At 36.1% G+C, this 24761-nt stretch overlaps 1 protein-coding gene across 11 annotated transcripts in view; it reads right to left on the bottom strand.

Moving 5' to 3' along the window:
* The window catches only part of ROBO2 (roundabout guidance receptor 2), a 1653426-nt gene that overhangs the window by 121948 nt on the left and 1506717 nt on the right, over positions 1–24761 (bottom strand). For all 11 annotated transcript variants that reach the window (XM_033131291.1, XM_033131233.1, XM_033131225.1 and 8 more), the window contains one exon: positions 85–212. In XM_033131291.1, the coding sequence (XP_032987182.1) occupies positions 85–212 (128 nt within the window). The remainder of the gene's footprint in view (positions 1–84; positions 213–24761) is intronic.

Genomic DNA, 24761 nt, shown 5'->3' with positions numbered 1-24761 from the left:
TAATTTTGATTGTGAGTTCACTCAGCAATTTCATCGCATATTAGTCTGCTGGTTCAATTATATTTCACATCTTAAGTCTCTTACCTCGGACTGTGAGGGTAGCAGAGGCTTCCACTTTTCCAACCCGGTTCTCGGCAATACACATGTAAGTACCTTCATCTGTACTCATGGCCTTTTTAATTCTCAGAGTGTAATCATCTTTGATGTCATACCTATGTAGAATATAAATTGATTTTATTAAAAAGCTTTGGTTATATTTAGATAACACTAAGTATTCACCTTCATCTTTTTTTTCTTTTTCTACTGTACTTGACTTAAAATAACACACACACACACACACACACACACACACACAACATTCAGCCATAAAGTGCAATGCTTAGATTCAAGATATTGCTAAGAAGATCATTAATTTCATATCTGATCTCCAGATATTTATTAATTACCTATATTTCATATATGTATACAAGGTTTGCCACATCCAAACTATCAAAGGCACTTCCACATGTTTTGTTTTTTTTGGTAACTATTACACAATAAGGAAACAGTGTATATTTCAGTTTGTTGGTGAGTAAAGTCTATCATTTTATAAGTTCAAATATATGATTTATCTTTTTAGGCATCTTGAATATAAGATAGCAGAAATACTTAAAGAAGAAAATTACTCTCTTATTTGTTGGCAGATTGACAAAAAGACCTTGGTTACAAGAATTAAGAAGGGGTAATTATTTTTTCAATTAGCAATATTAACTCTTAAAACATCAAAATGCCTTGAAGTGATTTCTGGAAATGCACATCCTTAACTTTCACACGCATCTATTGTCTCACTTCTGTTTAACAAGTAGACTAGTTTAGAAAAAATTCTAAAATTTTAACATGATGTTTCTGAAGTACTTGTACAAACATATGCTCTTATTTGATTCTAAGAAATTACAATTACACAAACAAAATAATGAGGCTATTTTCATTCTTTTCACATCTGATCTTTCCTGTTGATTTTCACTGATGGCCTTTGTTATTTCACTCAGATATTTTTGTAACAGCTTCTGATTGATCACATTGCCTCTCTTCTTCATACGTACCACATAGTTAAAGACATATTTTCAAAATATTACTTTAATTGGTTCTGTCTGCTCACAACTAACTGTGACTTTCTATTGTTTTCAGGGCAAAAACAAACATTTTAGGCTTGCTCTGAAGAATACTATAATGACATTTCTTCTCCTTTTAGCTTTAGCTGAAAGAATAACAGTTTAGCTGTATTACAAGCTAAGACATGAATCTAATACTTCTGTTTTACATAACTTTGCATAAGAAAAAGCAGTGTCTCTGATCCAATCGTGCCAGCTAAATTTAACTATCCACACTCCTTTTCCCTCCAAGTATGGTAGTTACTGTTCTGTCTGCACATACTGGGTTAAACTGCCGATTTTCAGTGTCGTAAGTGGTTAGGAAAGCCTTATCCACTACACTTGTTTGAAGCCATCTATTACTACACAATGATTACTCTCACCTTGAACTTATTGCCATACTAATCATTCTTCACTTGTTTACATTTTGTATTGTTGCCCATTTTTAATTAAATTTATCGGGGTGACATTTGTTAATAGAATTATATAGGTCTCAAGTGCACAATTCTTAATGTATCATGTCTATATCATATTTTGTGTTCACCACCCAGAGCCAAATCTTCTGTCACCATCTATTTGGCCACCTTTACCCTTTTCTACCTCCTCCGTCCCTGTTTTCCCTCTGGTAATCACTACACTGTTGTCTCTGTTTACATTTTTGTTTGTTTGTCTTTTTCATTTGTTGCTTTCAGTTTTATATGGGAAAACGGTATGGCAGTTCCTCAAAAAAACTAAAAATAGAATTCCCATATGACCCAGAAATCCCTCTTCAGGGTATCTACCTGAAAAATTTGAAAACATTTATTCATAAAGATATATGTACACCTATGCTCACTGCAGCACTATTCACGGTGGCCAAGACGTGGAAATGGCTGAAGTGTCCTTCGAAAGATGATTGGATGAAGAAGACGAGTATGTACAATGGAATAAGAATAGATGAAACACGTTATAAGAAAAGATGAAACACTACCACTTGTGATTACGTGCATGGATCTTGAGAATATCATGCTAAGCAAAACAAGTCAGACAGAAAAAGTTGAGAACCATTATGATTTATTGTCTATTTTGATGAAGACCAAGGTCCTGCCTGCTTCACTCACTGCTCTATTGTCAGCTACGAACACAGTTAACATCTAGTAACTCAACCAAGCATTAACAGTACAGGCTCTGGAGCCAAATGTCCTGAGTTTTAATCTTGGGCACTGCCTCCTCCTACGCTTCTAATGGTAGATAAGATATTTGAATCATCTGGGTCTCAATTTTCTCATTAACAAACTTCTGCTAATAAGACCTATATCTTGGAGTAGTAGATGTGAACTTTAAAGGAGATACTACATATATAGCACATAAAACTGGCACACAGAAAGCACAATGCATGCCAGCTTTTTTTATATTACACCTAGGAGCTGAAGAAATATTTGTTGAATACGTGATGAATATCTTGTTCCTTGCTGATATAAGGGTCAACATAATGTAAACAACTGCAAAGCTGCAAATGTGTCATATTAATCTAATTAAGGCTTTCTTATGGGCTATATTTACAGTTTAGGGCAAGTACTGAACTGAGATCCATAAAAAAGTTACAGTACACAGAAACTTTCTCTGCTTAGCTTTACCAAGTAGAAACATGAGAAATAATGATTGTGATGATAGCTTCAGAGAAGTAGCTGGTGATAGAGTTAATGTTTAAGAAAAATCATCTTTCCTACAGTTAGCTTACGAGTATGTTCTGTATGACATGCTTAGCTCTAAGATACAAACACTGATTAAAAATAATGCACTTTGCAGACATTTCTAATTCATCTCAGAAAACTGAATTCTGGCTACAATTTTGTCAGTGGTTCTTGTTGTTTGACTTTAGGGAAGTCTTTTCATTGCTAACTGAGTAGTCTCAAAAGCTAAGAGGCAGGAAGATAAAATTGATGGTCTGTAAAGTCCCTTCTGGATCAAACACACATGAAAACACTACTCTAAGTTAATAAAAGACACCTATATTGTACATTATTTCAGATTTATCATTGAGGAAAAAACATCAGAAAATGTATGTTGCCCCACAGTTTAAAAAAAAAAAAAGACACACAATCACAATAGCTCATAGCATCTTCACGACAGACATCTGAATCAGGAATCGTCACTTTACAGATGAGAAAACTGATCCTTAGTCAAGCGAAATGATTTGCTCATTGTCATTTTACCACTAAAGAGAAAAAACAGAATTCAAACCTTGAACCCTGACTCTCAACCTGGCACTTTCCCCACTCTATGTGTATCCCTTTCCCACAGTGATATACTTAGTTTAATATTTAAGTGCTAACTTAAAACATTTTAAACCACATTACCTGCATCATTTGGATAGAAATTTAATTTTACATTCAGCAAACATTTACCCTCTGGCAAAATTTTACTTTAGGTTAGATAAATCTGTTACATAGGTAACAATCGGGGATAAACAGAATGCGAGAACTGTTTATATCTTGCTTTAGTGAGAAAAAGTGCTTAATTTAAAAACAGATTGCATTTGAACCCAAAATATGTTTGAAGTCTAACTTGCTGAGATTTATTTTTTTTTTAAGGAATGTGGAAGAAAACCACAAAAAGGAATGCGAACACTGCATTGTATAGATAGATAGATAGATAGATAGATAGATAGATAGATAGATAGATAGATAGATAGATAGATAGATAGATATAGCTATACTTGTATATGTGTCTTTTTATATATTTGTCTTTTGTTTGTAAATTAAGGGTTCCCTGATCAGGGATACAAGTAATTGTGCATTCTCCTATGATTGCAATTTTGTTTTTGCAAAAGAAAAAATATTTTAAATGGAATATTGCTTGGTTTGGGATGAATACACTGAATTAATCTTAGCAACTAATAAAATCAAGTACCTTTCAAAGATACCATAGCATCATAAGAAAATAGTAAATCTCCTTTCCTTTCCTATAGAACAGGGTTTCAGATACAGGTTGTAAAACACTGGAAAAAGACAATGGTCTGGAGGTATGGAGATTCCTGTAAAATACTTACAGGATTCCAGATAGGTACAGAAAGTGCATGTACCCAGGTAGTGAGCCCAATCACAGTGAGACAGGTAAGCTTTGGAGTAAAAAGAGGTTTGGGGGTAATAATTTCAATGGTCTAGCATTGTCTCATTTCAATGTCCCCTTGAAACTGAAGATATCCTTTCAACGTCTTTGAAATTTGAGGTGATTATAACAAAGATTTAATTATTTTAATCCAACAAATACTTATGACATGTCTCCTACATGCCAGGCACTGCATTAAAAGTTGGGAATACTTCACAGGGCTTTGAGTCTAGTGAAAAGATTCTAAGCTGCAAGAGACGAGGTCTTTCTTTACATGAAAGTAAACCGCTAAGGCTTTTTCCAGCTAACACATGCATTTCCCCAGTCCTAAGATGTGATATGCACACATTCCTGAGGGCCATGCTGCCTTTTTCCAATTATAGATAACTACTACAAACACTAGGCCTGGTAGGTGCCATCATAGAGGGTGCTGAAATTTAAAAACAAACTAAAGCAAACAGACTTGAAAGATTCTCAGATATTGGGGTACTCAGAAATTTTAAATTCTCATTTTTCACTGCATCTTTGCCTAAGGAAAGATTGTGAATACTATCAGCATTATGGATTTATATCAAAATACTTTGAATATACATATAAATATATGTATATGTATATTATATATGTATATATAATGTCATATATATATATGTATATATAAAAGGAAAAACTTTGAAAAGTTTACTTTTGCAATTATCCATCAACATTTGAATCCTGTCTGTAACAATCTACCAACCAATCTTCCAGTCTATTCCATCTTTAAATGCTTCTGACTATTAGATCTTCCATATATGATAAACAAAACATTTCTTCCAGAAGTTTCTACAAATGCTATTACTCCTTGTGCAAACCAGAAAAATACACTCTTGCAGTTATGTCATCTGAGGGTTTTAAGGAGAATGAAGAGTATCAATGTAAATTCACGGATTGACCTAACTTCATATGATTATGTCATTCTATTGTTTGAAACTATGTAATGGTTTCTCATTCAGTTACTTAGAATAAAACTTATTTCTATGGTCTTCCAGGTACTAGATATATCTTCTCCTTGCCTATCTGACCAAATTCGTGTTCACCCTTTTCTAACCCCATGGTCCTTCTTTTCCTTGTTTAACATAACTACCTAATTACCACTGTGTCTTTGTACTGTTGTTGCAACTTCATGGAATGCACTTCCCGGACATTTTTCATTGTTGACACTTCTTGAATTTCAAGATAACACAAATATTACCCCAAAGATGTCTTTCCTGATCAAACAATGTGAAATTGCTTTCTGCCCACTAGTTACTTAAGTTATTTTTATTTCTTTTTATTTTTTGTTTTCATAATTCTTCTCTTACTTTATTACTTTTTTTTAAAGCACATGTCTCTACTATATTTTTGGTTTTATTGTTTATTATGTTTATTATCTTTCCAAGAGCATGTGTGCCCATGAGAATAAGAAATGGTTTCTCCAGAAAGGGATCCTACTGAATGGGAGAAGATATTTGCCAATGATATACCTACCCAATAAGGGGTTAATATCCAAAATTTATTTAAAAAACTCACTCAACTCAACTCCAAAAAAACAAACAACCCAATTAAAAACTGGGCAAAGGACATGAAGAGACATTTTTTCTAAAGAGGACATACAGATGGCAAACAGACATATGAAAAAATGCTCAACCTCACTAATCCTTAAAGAAATGCAAATAAAAACCACAATGAGATACCACCTCACCCTAGTCAAAATGGCTATCATCAATAAATCAACAAACAAGTGCTGGCGAGGATGTGGAGAAAATGGCACCCTTGTGCACATTTGAGGGGATTGCAGATTAGTGCAGCCACTATGGAAAACAGTATGGAGGTATCTCAAAAATCTGAAAATGGAACTACCCTATGATCCAGTAATTCCACTCCTAGGTATCTATCCGGAGAAATCCAAAACTCCAATTCAAAAATCTTTATGCACTCCTATGTTTATTGCAGCACTATACACAATAGCTAAGACATGGAAACAACCAAAATGCCCATCGGTAGATGACTGGATTAAGAAAGCTTTGTGTTTTGCTGAATGCTTTCAAATATTTCATTATTTTGGCAACTAGAGTGGTTTCTAATCACACGTCTTGTGAAAAAAATGACAATAAAAATACATTTGAATAGTGTTCTCAAATATACTTTTTAATTTTTCCTCATAAAAATTCTGGTAAGTAACTATGAAAGATAATATATCCTCTATTTTGAAAATTGGAAAATGTAGGCATATAAAGTGTAACATGAAAGCAAACCATATAGCTTCTTACACTTTTATAAAATATGGTATATCATAACCTGGGCTATTATGTTCAGTTTTACTCCCTGTTTATCAAGAAAGGAAATACAGACATAACAGTTGAAAAGGTGATATACATGAGTTTGAACATTTCATATCCAGAAATAATAACTTTGAAAGACTGTTTAAGTTTAGAAAACCATGAAGAACAGAAATCAGTGAACAGGGAAATATTTAGCAAATCTCAAAATACCAATATTGAGGAGAACACTTAAAGCCTCAATAAAATACCTATCAGATTAGAATGAGAGAAAGACTAACTAATTATAAGAAAATAACTGTAAGAACAATGGAAACAGGCTATTCCAGGAAAATAACAGAGGAACTGTGAAAAAGAGTGAAGAACTGAAAAATTATTGAGCTTAATCTAATGTCCCAATTTTAAGATTAGAAAAAGACAACTGTAATTCAGAGTCCTGAGATTCATTGGTAGCAAAGGTTTAGCATCTAGATCTCCTGGCATTTTCCTCATCAACCACATTACAGAGGTCACAACTCTCGATGAAGACATAGCACAAGGATTACATTTTTTTAAAAAAATGGTGATGTATGAACCTATAAAGGACACTTAAAGTAGCCAGGGGATACTACCACAATGGTAGCTGCTCCCACAATTTTTTTCCTTAATGGGTTCAATGAGTATAAATGGTCAACATCACAATTTAGCTTTTGGTAGCTGACTTGTTATTAGAATTCAGGTCTCATAGTCTGGGTACAGAAATTTACACTAGATACTAAAAATTCATAATTGCAATTTGGTCATTTTGGGCTGACGTCTGCTTGAAGGCAAGGGGTGTGTGTGTGTGTGTGTGTGTGTGGACTCACTAATGTTTTTAAATCATTGGAATAATTGACACTTGAAATTTTGACATTTTCAAATACAAATTTGAATTTTCAAATCAAGGTCTGTCTTACTCCAAAGTACATGCTCTTTCTCCTTCTTCACGCTGCCTGCCCAACAAGTCTAATACAACTATACACTGTACAGCTGGAGACACTACACTTCCTTCCAACTCCACTGAATCATTGCCAATTTCTAGCCGGAACCATGAAGTGCCCTGTATAATGTAATAGTATTATGTCATCTGAAGGTGACAAACCCAAGAGACTCAAGCCCATCATGCTCTTTACCAGTTTTTGTAATAAGAAGCATCTCAGGTCGGAAATATGATAGACTTATAATTATGATCAAATTAGACCTTACCTACAAAAAACTGAAATATGGGGACTGATTTTAAAGAAATTAGTCTAAAAAAATTTAAAATCCAGAAGAAGTAAATATTTGGCCCATTAGTAATTTCACATTTAGGCAATCTGAGGCAAAACATGACAAATTCTTTTCCCAAAGCCAGACATTGAGAAAATTATAGTCCAGGGAATAAATTGTCTTGAGTATCTATGATTCATCTCTGTTTTCTTTACTGGGTCATGATTTCTCTGAAACAGTAATTTACTTCCTAAAACTACATTATTTCACAAGCAATTAGATGTCAAATATTTCCACAGGTCCAATAAATGTGGCCTTATTTCGTGCATTTCTTTCTGGATAAATTGGTATATGCCTAATATTAATGGTAACCTCATTGATGTTTTATATTATTACACTGGATAATTGCAGAAATGTTCATTTTCCCTAGAAAGCAAATATTGACTGAGTAATACACAAAATTGTGAATAGTTTCTTACATTTAAAGAGATCTTGACAGTTTACGACGGAGTTTAATATATGACTTCACAACAATAAATGACAGAGAAAATGCCTATTTCCAAAACACCATTTCATAGAACATGCTGAGATTGCTGTCTCGAGTTATAAAGAGACTGGAATAGTGTCCTCTGCAGCAAGTACATTTATTTTTCTAACACAGAGCAATACGCCCCTTCCATTTGATGTGTATTGCTTTGTGTGTGTGCGCATTGGGCAGGTGTGTATTTTTGTATGGGTGATTTTGTGTCTAGTGTTTCAAAAACTCCACAAATGAACTGTATCAATATTTTTCTTTCTATTATTCTGAAACCAAATGTGATCTTCAGAGGTTCATAACGTGTTTACTAATATGCCCACACTTTAAAATGATTCTTTCATTAAACAATCTAATGTACTTAAATGTTGCCCTGGTTTACTCTTAGCTTTCATTAAGCAGTCAAGAATCAATTTGAAATAACTAGAGCATCCTTTGGTATAAAACAGCTACATTTTAAACATGGTGTAATATTATATACGATCAACATGTAAGAGGTATCATCTGACTTCAATTAAAAACGAGAAAGAAAAAGCAAACAGATGAAAAAACAGTACTGGTGAGGAAATCCTAATAGAAATGGGGATTTTGATTGTGAAATCTGCCAGTCTCAGACCTGTATAAATGCAGTCATTGTTGCCAGGTTTGATTAATGACAGTTGTCCAATCGTGTGCTGACAGTCCCTACCATAAAGGTACCTTTTTTTTCTGATATGAAACACTGCTGAAAAATGCAACCCAATCAGATTTGGCCCCCGGACAACATGTGCTATCATCACTGTACCGTGAATTGAGATTGATTGGTAACCAGCTGTGACAAAGTAGGAAAAGAAGCCCTGGTTTTGTGTTGTTTTTTTCCAAAGGAAAAAAAAAAGGAAAAGAAAACTGAATTGTGTCAAAACCATTACCATCTGTTCAGCTAAATAATAAACAAAACAAACTAAATTTATTTTAATACTTAAAACAACAGTTTGTATGCAAGGTTCTTTTTATGTGTGATCTTATAGTTGATGAATAATCTTAAAAGTCTTTCAAAAAAGAATATAGTTTCCCTTTTTTAAAAAGCAGAGGACGATATTCTAAAATCCCTTCCAAATTTAAATGAAAGAATCACTTTAAAATTTATTCCCCCTAAAGAAAATTTTCTCTTGGGAACGTTTCCTATAAATCTAAATTCATTTTCAAAATATCAAACACAGATTTTGAAAAATGGTACAATTTTATAACATGGCCACATTATATACATTTCCCATACTTTGCAATCCCCAGTGCACATTAAGCTTCTAGGGTAGGAACTTACTATTTCCTGGCTTTTGTGAATATAATTCAGAAAATTTAGGGACCTCCCTCTCCAAGCCTTCTACAATGGGGGTTTAGAATTTGAGAGGAGAAAAGAATACAAGAAAATACACTATAATTTTGATTACAAAGTGGATTTTTACCATGTTCTGTTCAAATCTGTGTATCCCATTGCCTTGTTTGGATAATGTGAGCGCTCTACACTAATAAAACTTCCTGAAATGGCCATTCTCATCTCAAAAGTACCTTTGTTTTTCGTGTAAGGAAATTTATTCTCTCAATATTTTTAGTTTTTGAAATGACCTACTACTTCTTGCTGTAAGATGTCTGGCTCCAATTCTAGAACAAGTGTTTTGACTTAGCATTTAAAATGTTATTACGTATCTGCTTTATTAATCATTAAGTTGGCCAATTGTAAAAGCTATAAATGGAACCAGGAAACATTTAATGTCTGTGCAAGTAAATGTGTCTTTCCTTTTAGGGAGACTTGAAAAGTTTGTTTTCAGTTTTCCAAAGACTTGCTTTGCACTCAATCCAAATAGCTGAAGATCACCTTACACCTTTTAGATTCTTTCAGAAAATAAACGTCTGCAATATTGGGCATTCTATAGTTCCATAATTCAATGAAAATTTAACTATGGAGCTTTTATATGAAAATGTCACAAAGTCTACTGCCCTGCTTTCAACAGAAGGACTTTTAGAATAAATCTCTTGTTACTCTTATGAAATCATTTATTGGTAATTAAAGACACACTCTTCAACTAATCGATACCACTGTATGCATTACAGTGGAAATGGAGATACAGCCATTTAGAACTCAGTAATGATATTTTTCAATTGGTGAAAAAGTGCATTTTAACAAGTCACAACTTTGGATCAAGGCACTCTTTAATAAAACAAACTTTCTTGGAGCAACTTAAGTCTTTTGCTTCTTTCATTCTCAATATTGAAAAAAGTCGCTTAATTTTCCTAAAAAAGTTTCTGTGACAGTTTGTCAAACAAAACCCTTCCACAGACAACAGTTGAAACTTATTAAAACTCACATAAGTTCTTCTTGGCAACCTAAATCCCAGATGATATTTTCTTAATATTTAATATATAAGGTATATCCTAAAGTTAAGCTCTTAAATCACAGTTGAAGTCTGGGACCTGAAAATGAGCACAGCAGGCCATTATTTTGCAGGCAAAAGGATACTGCGTCAAGTTTACTATATACTATAGTTTTCCTTTTATCTACAATTAGGGTGCCGGCTAATATCTATAGTTTTGGTAAAAGAATCTTTACCTTCTTTCAGGGTTCAGTTCACAAGCATTTCTGGACAGGGCACCTACCAGCAGTTTAAAGGACAGACATCCTTTTAAAAGTGAAAATTAATGTAACATTCATTGGAAAAGGAAAGGAAACAGAAATCTTGGGAGATTAGACTTGTAGGGAAACAGTAAGAGGTAAGGTGGTCTCTGCAGATAACTCACTGTTCTGTTCTGGAATCCTGTACTGGAAGCCAAAATTAAACTTGAAATATGGTGGCATTCTGACTCTGTCTTAAATAACCAAATACTCTTTTAGACGCTCCTGGCTTTCCCTAAATGCTATCTTTGTTACCTCCATCTCAGTCATAGACGGCTCTCTCCTTGTCAGCCTGACCCACGGAAGGAAAGTCCCTCTACTAAGCCTGTCTTGAGCACAGCTCAGAGAGCAGGGCATTTTCTAACTAAAAAGCTACGAGAAAACAAACAAGAAAAAAAGATGTTTAAAAATATCCACAATAGGAAAACGACAGTTGACTTAACAAAGTGCAGTTTTCAGATCATAGGATAATTAAGCCTAAAAGACCACCGCCAGGGATCCTGACAGCAACCACCTTACAACTAGAGCCTCTCTCTGGAGTTTGGGCAATTAAACCAAACTGCAGCTGAGCCCTTGCAGAAAGGCCAAGTGTCCTGCTTGCCGCAAACTCAAAGTGCCTGCAAGTTTTAATCACTGCAGCCTGTGGCTGCCTTTTTAGTGCCCTTCCTCTCCTGTCTTCCACACACTTATGACAGACAATGGACCCGCCAGGTCCAGGGATTAATTCTCCTGCCAAATTTGTGGACAACTGTGAAATTCACAGCCTGTTGTCCTTAGTCACCTCCCCCACCCTGCCCTGACTTCCATCTCTTCCTCTCTTACCTCATTTTTCACCTTCTCTAAAGCTTTGTCTCCTCTGTTACAATCTCTCACAAAAGTTTTCTAGCCACCTCCACAAAATTTTTCACTCTGCCTTCTGAACGACTTGCTCATTGATTTGCAAAAATTCCTTCTCCTCTATCTTTCTCAGATTTTCACCCTCACCTCCATGCCATAATGAAAAGCTGGCTGTTTCCTGAGGGTTGGTGAAAGGGTGGAAGAAGAAGGGAAGTAGGAAAAATCTTCCCTGCCATTCCACACAGTTACTCAGTGTCTGACACAGAGTTGTTACTCAATAAACATTTTTAAAATGAGTTACATATCCTCTTTCATGAAAATAAACAAAGCAAAACAAAACAGAGTCCTATTCCATTAAATAGGAATCCTGCCATACAGTTTTCAAGTGGAAACTTTAAAAGTTCTTCCTCTCTAGAAAATATAATTAATAGGACCTATTCCATAGAGCTTTTGTAAGGATTAAATGAGTTAATACATTTAGAATGTTGAGATCTAAAACTGACATATAGTAAATACCCAATAAATATCACCCCAAATTTTCCATAGCTGCCCCTCATTTCACTCATATTCCCTCCAGTGATACTGTCTCCATCTCCCTTTTTGCAGTGTCTCACAGAAGGACCCTGGACCTCAACTGGAATGGCTCCACCTTTGCAATCTGAATTTCAAATACCATGACCTCCGATGTTTCCTATTGTCTTACAAACCGGACCTCTCCCTTCATTTCTCACTATGCATTTCACCCTTTGCATCACCACTTTTTTTCCTCTGTCCTATTTAGCTTCTACAGTCTATAAGTGGCTTGCCAATACCCTCACTTTTCTGTTGCATTTACCTGGAAAAACCCTAAGTATTAATAGAATATTTTACCATCTTCTTTACACATCAAGAGCAGACTAATAGCTGTTCAATTTGCCTGTAAGTGGCTCTCTAGAGAGAAGTCCAATCTCTCAACCTGGCACACATGTTTCTTCCTGTACTGGTGTCTGCTCACCTGTCTGGTCCAATCTTGCCCCATTTTCTACCTTACTCTCAAGCCTTCAACTATACTCCAGAGATCTCTGGCTGTCTCCTACCTCTGCATCTCTGCATTTGTTGTGTCCTCACATCTGGAACTTTCTCTGTATCTCCCAACTTTCTCTCCCTTTAGCTTAACTACTTCCGCTCATCCTGAAACAAGATGAATTTGTTTAATATCTGTCCACACCTCTAGCTTTGAAGTTCCCTAATGGCATGGCTTTGTCACTTTTGTTCACAGTTGTATTCTTAGAACTCAGTACAGTGAATTGAACCTAGGAGGCAGTCAAGGTCAATTTTTTTCATGAAGGAATATAGGAAGGCTACATATACACAGGAAGAGGAAGATTGTATTCTTTACCAGTGTCAAACATTGCTGACGACAAAGCGCCGAGTCTGCACAATGGAGAGGCTGTTAATCACACGGCATCTTTTGAGCATTAAGGATAACTTTATTTTCAGTTCCCTGAACTTTGGCTCTTGCGTTTGTTTAAAATATACCCTCTACTCATCATTTTTTCATTTCAAAGCATTTTCTCTGTGTTCAATTTCTTCCAATCATTGACTATTACCACAATTAACACCACATTGCACAAAGCCCCAGAGCAATTTATAGTTCAAAGGGGATAATACCAAAGAGAATAACTTTGCTCACAGCTATCCTTGTCCTATGGTTTAACCTGAAAACCACATGTACGCCTGTTGCCCAGATAAAGAAATTCAAGTTTGACCTACAGCAGTAATAAAAAAGTGAGGTTCAAAAAGTTTAAGACTAAAATTAATTTTAAGATAAAACGTGTATGATAAAAATTATGTATATATTTCATCACTGCTAATCCTTCACTTATTAAACATTAACATCAAAGGTCTTAACACTACAGTTTTATAGTTAGAATTATATCTTTTTAATCATTGACATAATATTCTCTATTTGCCTGGCAAAGAGTATTTCTTTTTTTTTTTTTAACATTAGACTGCATTATTTTTTAAATATTATCTGCAGATAGGGCAAAGACCCATCATTGAAATTTGCATGGTTGCTTTCAAAACAGTAGAAGAGAAGTTTTAATATCCACACATAGTTTTTTCTGATTTTCACTACATTTAAGTTTCTTAAAAGTTTAGAGATGAAATAAGTGTGTATATGTGTAGTGTGCAATACTTCTTCCTTCCACACTCATATAAGATCAAATTCAAACCATTCTAAAAGTATTAGGATTTTTCCTTCGATTCATAATATCAGAAAGGAATATTTAATTATTTTCATTGCTCTCTTCAATATGCAACCATCCTTGTAATATTTTTTCCACTAATATTATGAGATTACTCAAACAAAATAATATCTGCAATCAGTTAGATGTATTACTTATAAATACTTTTAGAATGTTGCAGGTATTATTTCCAGTAAGTTTTTAAACTAATAAGAATGTAAAAATTTATGGAAAAAAATGCAATTATATCACAATTAAAGAGAGCATGTTGAAACAAAGTGGCGAAGACAGGTAAATTATCCCTTAATTTTGAAATAATTATTTTATTGGCTGAAATTGGTTTAATACAATTTGGTTTTACAACAGGACTAGGAATTGCAACATCAGATGTGGAAAAGTGAATATATCTCACAGTTGTGTGTTTGGTTAGAAATTAACCTTAATTTTAACTTCTTTTGGAAAAGGACTTCAGGGATTAAATCCACCGAACTCACAGCTCAGACCAGACTTTTGACAGGCAGCACCGATTCTTCTGGCACTCTTTTGAGTCAGGAATGAACTCTGTGCCGTAAAATAAGGAACTGTAAGTTCAGGGTAAAATGTATTTTGAATGTGCCATCTACTCAGTGGACTTGTGGTCTTTGCTGGACAAACTTCAAGTCTCTTTCAATGGTGTTCAAAGAGAGCACTCTCTGGTTACTGTGGTGGGGCAGGGATGCTGCGTTTCCAGAAGGAGGTTCAGTCTGGGCTGTGCTATGGAAGATTCAAAAAGCTCTCTCTCTTTTTACCCTTCTGCCCACAGAAACCTCCTAGTGAAATGTGCTTATGGAATAATTTTGAAATTCAACACAGCTACGGAGGAGCACTTGTCATCATTACATGCGCCACATATTTTGTGGGTTGGTAGGTCTATTCGAAAATGAACGTTCAGACACTTCTCTAATTTAGCTACTCTTAACTAGTTTTATCAATTTGGCAACTATTTCATGAGCAAGGAATATAAAGAAAATCCCTAGCCTCAGAGATTCCAGAAAATGTGCAAAAATATACATTCATCTCTAGTCATTAGTGAAACAAAGGGCCTTTTTCTTGTGTTCAATGATGTCATAATTATGTCAACTCCAATCATGGTATTATTTGTCCATCTCACTGGTATACACTCATAGCTAAGGCAAAAAGACAAGATTATAATCTTTGAAATCTGTTTCTTTTGACTATATTTTGTTATTTTTGCCCTAACATTAAAAACAAAAATAAAAATTAGATGAAATTGCATTTAAGTAAGTGATACCCAGGTTCCTCTTTTCCACTAAATCAGGATTTCTCGACCTGAGCACTGTTGACATTTGGGGACAGATAATTCTTTGCTGTGGGAGTTGTCCTGTGCATAGTAGGATGTTTAGCAGCATTCTTAGCCTCTTTGCACTACATGAGAGTAGCATCTAATCCCCAAATGTGGCGATCAAAAAATATCTCCAGACTTTGCCAAATTCTCTCTGGGAATGGGAGAAGCAAAATTAGCCCCAGATGAGAATCACGACCCTAAATATATGTCTGGTGAGCAACTCATGTCAGATACAGGGCTTGATATCGAAGATAAATATGGCAAACGTAGCTGAGGAGATAGAGAAATAAATCATTACAATAATAATGTGATCACTATTTTCTCTTAGTTACATGGAAATAAAAAAAAAAAAAAGCAAAGAAATTAGCCGGAGGAAGTCCAAGATGGCAGTATAGGTAAATACTGCGTTTGTCACCTCCTGTGAACACATTGGATTTACAACTAACTTATAGAATGATCACCCTTGGGAATCATCTGAAGACTAGCCAAAGAGAACCCCTATAACTAAGGATATAAAGAAGAGGCCACATCAAGACTAGTAGGAGGGGAGGAGATGGAAAATGGGCTGACCCCAAATCCACCGGTAGTGGTTGAGTACTGGGAGGGACACTTTAGAAGGGGAGGGCCCCCTTGAAGAATGAGAGTTCCCAGCCCCACACTGGGCTCCCCAAACCAGGAATCCTGTGCCAGGAAAAGGAGTCCCCACGACATCTGGCAACAAAAATCAGCGAGGATTCCATCTGACTATCTCAGTGGGACACGGGGCAGCTAGAGACCCAGAAGTCCTCCTAAAGGGCCCATGCTCAGACTTACTCTCTTGCAAGCACTCATCCTGGGCTCCAAGCTGGAGTGAAAACAAGAGGTACTCGACCAGGGGTGTCCAAACTTTTTTCAACGTTTTTCACCAAGGGCCATATGCGGTAAAATACACAAACAGCCGGGCCACTCACTCGAGGTGAAGTACGTATTGCCTCACCTGGTTTATTTAAGTAAACTAAATATATTTTTGGAATTTGCTGTGGGCCAATAAAAAATGGATCGCTGGCCGCAGTTGGCCCGTGGACCACAGTTTGGACACCCCTGTACTAGACACACCCCAGGGAAAGACTGAGTTGTGTGGCCTCAGGATGAGAGCTAGAGTGATAGCTGCCATTATCTCTGTGTGGGTCCAGTCTTATGTGTCGCCTACAGGGGGTGCCATCTTTCCTGTGTTCACCTGTTCCCCACAGCAGAGCCTAGTCTGAGACCACATTGGTCTGGTAAAAATCTGCACACACACAACCTTGGCGACTTCCTGGGACCTCACCTTGCCCAGCTGGTGTGGCATTTTCCAGGCGTTTCCCAGGACACTCTCAGCTCCTGGGTGGTCAGCCCTGCCCCACAGGCTGTGGTTGGGTGTGGAGGGGTTAACAGCAATGAGCAGTTTGTAGCAGGCTGGAAAACTTCCGATCATGGGAGTGGGCCTGAGCTCTCACTATAGACTTTCTTGGCAGCTCTCAGGGTTTTCCAGGCCCGAGGCAGGTGATCGCTGGCTACAAGGACTGAATCTGGAGCAAGAACTGAAACTGGTGCAAGAACTAAATTTGCACTAACTTTGCAAACACCACAGGCCACACCCCATGACTCCCTAGGACCCTGCCCTACCCAGCTGGATCTGCATCGCAGGGGACACTGTCAACACCAGGTCAACCAGCCTGGCCTGCACACCTAAGGAGGCACTTTCAGTGGCTGAGCCTCACGAGTAACCTGCTGGTACCATAAGGCCTAAGGGGGCCCTGGGCCTTTTGCTAAGCTGTCCCAAGCCCAATAGTAGTGGCAGCCAGCCTCAGTTCACAGCAAGGCCACCTGAATACACCCTGAGGGACAGCACAGGCAGCAACCAACAGCACATAGCTTTGTAGCTCCTACCAGGTAGCCCCAAGCCGATCACAGCCAAGGCTGAAATTGGCCTGGATGAGAGCCCCTCTAAAGAGGCACCGGAAACAATACACCCAGAGAGCCAGCCTCAGACCACACCAAAGCACTACCTGGTTAGCCCCACAAGTGGGTGGTCTCAAAAGGCACAAGAGCCTGCTCGGGTGAATCCACCTCTGAGGGGTCAGCCCCCACACAGCAGCTCATACACTGTGGACGTAGCTGATCCTCACAACCAGTCACCCCGAGAGTCAATCTCACCCACTGATATGCCAAAAGCAATCAAGGCTCAGGAACAACAGAAGAATATACACATCACACACAAGGGGCACTCCTGGAAAACACACACAGGTAATCAGGGAGACAGTGCCACTGGACCACACAGGACACCTATTACAGCAAAGACTGAAAGACATAGCAAATCTACCTAATACATAAAAGCAAATACAGACAGGTAACCAGAATGAGGAAACAAAGAAACATGTCCCAAATAAAATAACAGGAGGAAACTCAATAAAAAGAACTAAATGAAATGGAGGCAACCAAACTGCCAGAGACAGAGTTGAAAATACTGGTTATAAGAATGCTTAAGGAACTTAAAAGTCCAGGAAGAACATAGAGTCCCAAACAAGATGAACCCTAACAGGCCCACACCAAGGCCCATTATAATTAGAATGGCAAAGTTTAAAAGCAAGAGAGAATCCTAAAAGCAGCAACAGAAAGACAGCTAGTTATTTACAAGGGAGCCCCCATAAGACTGTCAGCTGATTTTTCAACAGAAACTTTGCAGGACAGAAAGGAGTGGCAGGAAAAATTCAAAGTGAGGAAAAGCAATGACATACAACCAAGATTACTCTAACCAGCAAGGCTATCATTTAAAATGGAAGGAGAGATAAAGAGCTTCCCAGATGAGAAAAAGCTAAAGGAATTTATTACCACCAAGCCAGTATTACAGGAAATCCTAAAGGGACTTCTCTAAGAAGTAGAAATATAAAGAAATATATGTCTTTATATTTGAAGGGATGTAGAAATATAAAGTCATAGTTACAAAATCAAAAAAAAAGAAGGGTAGAATCAACATAAAGAAGGGTAGAATCAAAAAAAAGAAGGTTAAAAACATGAATAGTAAAATGGCAATAGCTATGTACCTATCAGTAATCACTTCAAATGGATTAAATGCTCCAATCAAAAGACATTGGGTACCTGAATGTATAAGCAAACAATACCCATATATGTGCTGTCTACAAGAGACCCACCTCAGACCAAAAGACACACATAAACTGAAAGTAAAGGGATAGAAAAAAAAATCATGCAAATGGAAATGAAAATGAAAAAAAAAAACTGGGGTAGCAATACATATGTCAGATAAAATAGACTTTAAAACGAAGACTGTAACAAGAGACAAAGAAAGACATTACATAATAATAAAGTGATCAATCCAACAAGAGGACATCACCCTAGTCACCATCTATGCACCCAACATAGGAGCACCTAAATATATAAAACAAATATTGATGAACATAAAGGCAGAGATCTTAAGTAAAACAATCATAGTAGGGGACTTTAACACTCCATGAAAACCAACAGACGGATCTTCCAGACAGAAAATCAACAAGGAAACAGTGGCCTTAAATGACACACTAGACCAGATGGATTTAAATGGTATTTTTAGAGCATTAAACCCCAAAGCAGGAGAATATACATTCTTTTCAATACACATGGAACATTTTCCAAGACAGACCACATGTTAGGCCACAAAACAAGTTTCAATAAATTTGGGAAGATTTTAATCATTCAAACATCTTCTGTGACCACAATGGCCCAGAAATAAATCCGTGCCCATGTGGTCACATAATCTGTGACAAAGAAAGAAGGAATATACATTGGGGTAAAGACAGTCTATTCAATAAATTGTGCTGAGAAAACTGGACAGATACATGCAAACAAATGAGACTGGACCACCATTTTACTCCATATACAAGAATAAACTCAAAATGGATTAAAGACTTAAATGTAAGACCAAAACCCATGAAAATCCAAGTAGAAAACATAGGCAGTAAACTGGCAGACATTACCGTTAGTACTATTTTTACTGGTATACCTCCTTGGACAAGGGAAACAAAAGGAAAAAGTAAACAAATGGGACAACATCAAACTGAAAAGGTTTTGCACAGCAAAGGAAACCATCAACAAAACAAAAGGACATACTACTGAATGGGAGAAGATATTTGCCAATGCTACATCTAATAAGGGATTAATATCCAAAATTATAAAGATCATAAAATTCTTCTTCTTCTTCTTTTTTTTTTTTTAGATCACAAAATTCAACACCAAAAAAACCAAACAATCTAATTTAAAAAATGGGCAGAGGACCTGAATAGGCATTTCTCTAAAGAGGACATGCAGATGGCCAACAGACATATGGAAATATGCTCAATGTCACTAACAATCTGAAAAATGCAAATAAAAACCACAATGAGATATCTCCTCATACATGTCAGAATAGCCATCATCAATAAATCAACAAACAACAAGTGTCGGCGAGGATGTGGAGAAAAGGGAACACTTGTGCACTGTTGGTGGGATTGCAAATTGGTGCAGTCACTATGGAGGTTCCTCAAAAAATTAAAAATAGAACTACCTTATGACCCAGCAATTCTACTTCTGGATATTTATCCAAAGAAATCCAAAACACTAATTTAAAAAGATTCCTATGTTCACTGCAGAGAAATTTACAACAGCCAAGATATGGAAACAACCAAGAAGATTGGATAAAACAGACGTGGTACATATACAGAGGGTGCCAAAAAAAATGTATACACATTTTTTAAAAGGAAAAAACTATATTAAAATTATAATAATATACCGAGGGTGCCATAAAAAGTGGACACATTGGTCAACATTGCTCAGGTAATAGTTCACCGTAATCAAAAAAAGACAATGAGGAAAAACTGAGGGTTGCTAGATGGGCGGGAGGGGTGGAGGGTGGGGGGGAGGGTGAGGGGATTGGAGGGCAATCGGTGACCATAGGACAGGCTTGAAAATTAATCTGGGGAACGTAATTTGGTGGTTACCAGAAGGTAAAGGGGTTGGGGGGTGGGGGATGAGGGTGAGGGGGATCAAATGTATGGTGATGGAAGGGGAGCTGACTCTGGGTGGTGAACACACAATGTGATTTATGGATGATGTGATACAGAATTGCACACCTGAAATCTATGTAATTTTACTAACAATTGTCACCCCAATAAATTAAAAATAAATTAAAAAAAAAAAAGAGTCTGGACACTGATGGTAACCACTTTGAGCACCTCTTGTAATTGCAGAAGTCAAACATGAGTTATATTAATCTTTTGTTACCAATATATACTGTGTTTCCCTGAAAATAAGACCTAGCTGGACAATCAGCTCTAATGCGTCTTTTAGAGCAAAAGTTAATATAAGACCCGGTCTTATTTTACTATAATATAAGGCCGGGCTTTATAATATAATATAATATAATATAATATCTGGTCTTATATTAATTTTTGCTCCAAAAAACACATTGGAGCTGATTTTCCGGCTAGGTCTTATTTTCAGGGAAACAGGGTATTGAATATTACAATTTTAATACAGTTTTTTCCTTTCTTAAAATGTGTACACATTTTTTGACATTCCCTGTATACCAATAATAAAAGATGAATACAAGTCATGTGCAAATATTTTTTTTGGCACCCCTTGTATACAATGGTATGTTACTCTGTCATAAAAAGGAATGAAATCTCGCCATTTGTGACAACATGAATGGACCTAAAGTGTATTATAAGTGAAATAAGGCAGACTGAAAAAGACAAATACCATATGATCTCACATGTGAAATCTAAACAACAAAATAAATAAACAAAACAGAAACAGACTCATAGATACAGAGCAAAACTGATGGTTACTAGACGGGATGGGGGTTTCGGGGCTGAGTAAGAATGGTGAAGGGATGTAGAAATATAAAGTCATAGTTACAAAATAGTCAAAGGGATGTAAAGTACAGTATGGGTAATATACTCAATAATATTATAAAAACTATGTATAGGGGCTGGCCCGGTGACTCAGGCGGTTGGGAGCTCCGTGCTCCTAACTCCGAAGGCTGCCAGTTCGATTCCCACATGGGCCAGTGGGCTCTCAACCACCAGGTTGCCGGTTCAATTCCTCGAGTCCCGCAAGGGATGGTGGGCTCCGCCCCCTGCAACTAAGATTGAACACGGCACCTTGAGCTGAGCTGCCGCTGAGCTCCCGGATGGCTCAGTTGGTTGGAGCAGGAGCTCTCAACCACAAGGTGGACCTGGAGCTGAGCTGTGCGCTCCACAACTAAGATTGAATAGACAACAACCTGACTTGGAATAAAAAGAAATCCTAGAAGTACACAGTGTTCCCCAATAAAGTCCTGTTCCCCTTCCCCAACAAAATCTTTAAAAACAAACAAACAAACAAACAAAAAACCTATGTATAGTGTCAGATGGGTACTAGACCAATCAGGAGATCACTTCATAAATTATATAAATGTCTAACCACTACATTGTACACTTGAAACTAATATAAAATAATATTGAATGGCAACTATAATTTTTAAAAAATAGTCATTGAAGTGGCAAAGGTAATAAATTACTATGCATGTTTGTATGTTCACAGGAAATATTCAAATGTAATTCCCTTAACTAACTTTTAAACAACTTCCTATTACTTGTACCTACCTCCAAACTTTTCTACTCCAAGCTCCCCTATACAAATATGACAATCAGTTTTCTAAACGTAGAGACAAAGATGTAGTTCTACTCAACGCATCTCAGTGAATCCTCATCTCATAGTGTGCTCAGTGTAAACACTTTACTTGGAATTAGAGGCTTTCATAATAAAGCCTTAATGAACCTTGTCCCCTTCAGGTTCAAGTGGACCTTGTCCCCTTCAGGTGACACTCCATTACACCCCAGGCAAACTGAACCACTAACTATTGGTCACTCACCACTAACTACTGTTTCCACCACCAAAGCTTTTCATATGGTTCCATCTCTTGGAATAGTCTTCTTTGCAGCTCCACTTATGGGGATTCTATTTTTTGCAGCTCCACTTATGGGGGTTCTCTTTTCCCTTTCCGACCCATATCTAGCATCATATGGGGGACTAAAGTAGCTTTTATTTTCTAAAATCCTAAAGAGTCTTGTATATCATAGTTTTAATATAGTTTGCCTTATTTAATAATTAATGGTATATATACCTCATACCCTCTAGTAAAATACTTGAGAACAAAGTCATCTTTTTAAAAATTTGTTGCAATGTCAACACATAGACATTTTCAGTAAATGTGTATAATTATTTTTGAAGTAATTCTTGAAATACAGCATTTCATTAGTCTACTTTGGAGATTTTTATTATTCATTTGAGAGAATTGGCATCTTACTACAAATTATGTTCAGAGTGAGGATAGAATGTTTTCATTCTCTCTAGACATAAAATCTCTCAAATAAAGGTAAAAGTCCTGATTGACTTCTTTGTTTCTGCTACTTGTGGTACGATGGAATGATTATAATTTTCATCAAACTTTTTACAACAAATGCCATTTGTTGTAGGAATTGAAATGACATAGAACACTCAATCAGGTATTCTTTATAAAGGTGCCAAATGCCTATACATTTGATGAAACTAGCTGAAAGCTGTAACAGTAACTTTTGTAATAGCCTTGCTTACAAGAATGATTAGCAAAATTTCTACACTGAGATCTTGTCACAGGTCTATCTCATAGGTTTATATAACGAACCACCTTCTTAGAGGGACATCTAGTACTCTAATTCTTGGCACATCTTCGCTGTGCCTCAATGACAATCCCCCACCTCTAAACACATCCTTTTAGAATGATGATCCAATGAGTTAATACTATGTAACAGCTAAAGTAGATTTCACCAATAATTGATTCTACTGTGTGGAGTGGGGTAGATTCTTACAATGCTTTGAAAGTATTTGTTCTCTTATCTTTTATCTTTGACAGTTGTATCTCTTTCACATAATAACAAAGATAATAACCTTCATTCATCATGTCATTGTAATATTGGGTATTTCAATTCGTTTTCATTTCTCTTTCAGTTCATACCTGTTGACTTGAACAGCTGGGTTGAACACCAACTTTTCCAGAGAAACCATTATAAGAAAAATGAAAATAATAATAATAATACCACCACATTGGTAGAAAATATAAAACCTGGAACTCAGTCCTGCCTGCAAATTCTTAACTATCCATAGAATTGTTGATAATCAAATATTATCAAGAAAATATAAAGTAGCACTGAGTAAATTCCACTGTCCCTGAGTACTGTTAGGCAATGAAGATGAAAAAATAAATTATCATGCCCTGAAAGAGTTCATAATTCTAGATTTATACAATTACACTATTTAATTCTCTTTGCAAGCATTTCTTTAGCTTCTGATGTGTTTCTAGTGACTTTATTTTTATTTCAGATACAGGGTTAAGAAGAACACCTGAATACATTAAATTAAAACATCCTATAAGGATAAAGGAAGAACTGTTTTAAACTTTGTTTAAATGGGCAGTAAAAAATAATGCTAACTTTTTAAAAGGATGAAATCTTATAATCTTATTTATTTGATATAATAAATTTATATATTACTGAAAGTGTCATTATGATGAAGATTATAAAATCTTTAATATGTACTTTATTACACAGATGTATTTTGTGACTATGTGATAGAAGCAGTAACACTTCTGGGCAAGCATTACTAAGCTGTCTTTTCCTAATCTTCAATCCCAAATGAAGAATGGAACAAACCGTCCGTACCCAGTACCATTCAGTAGTCGTTAAGCATGTGGACTTTCGAATGAGACATCCTAGGTCCCTTAGTAGGAGACTAACTTTGCCATACTTACCCTCTTTGTGTCTTACTTTTCTCATTTGTAATACGGGAATAATAATAGTATTTACATCATAGGGATGTCCTAAGGATAAATGTATTAATGTTAGATGCCTAGAGTATATCTGGTATAGAGTAAGCACTAAAGTATAATTTATTAATATTGTATTTATAGGAAAGGAAAATGCAATAAAAACAACTCTTTTGAATCAGTACTAGACTCCATATAAAGCCTAAAAAGGCATTCAATATTATATTAATAAAATATTAAAAAACAATTTTGAATTAAATTTTTTTCTACCTTCTATAAAAAGTATTATCATAATTTTTAAATTGTTTTGAGTTATAGCCATTCATAGACTCATACCATTTCATAATTTAAAGGCACCATAAAAGCTATCCAATCCAACTTACACATTTTGCAGATGTGGACTCTGATACTCAGACATGTAAATTGTTTTAAATAACACAGTGAATTTTTACAGAGCTGGGATAAGAACGTTGATCTCCCATATTCTAGCTTACCTTGCAGCCTCACATTACAATGCAACGATAAGAATAACAACACCAACGACAAAAATCAATCAGAAATATATCTTAAGAAAAACCCCTAGGGTGATTAAAAA

This window comes from Rhinolophus ferrumequinum, chromosome 2, assembly GCF_004115265.2.
Source record: "Rhinolophus ferrumequinum isolate MPI-CBG mRhiFer1 chromosome 2, mRhiFer1_v1.p, whole genome shotgun sequence".
Taxonomy (NCBI): Eukaryota; Metazoa; Chordata; class Mammalia; order Chiroptera; family Rhinolophidae; genus Rhinolophus; species Rhinolophus ferrumequinum.
This window is presented reverse-complemented; position numbering and strand designations above follow the sequence as displayed.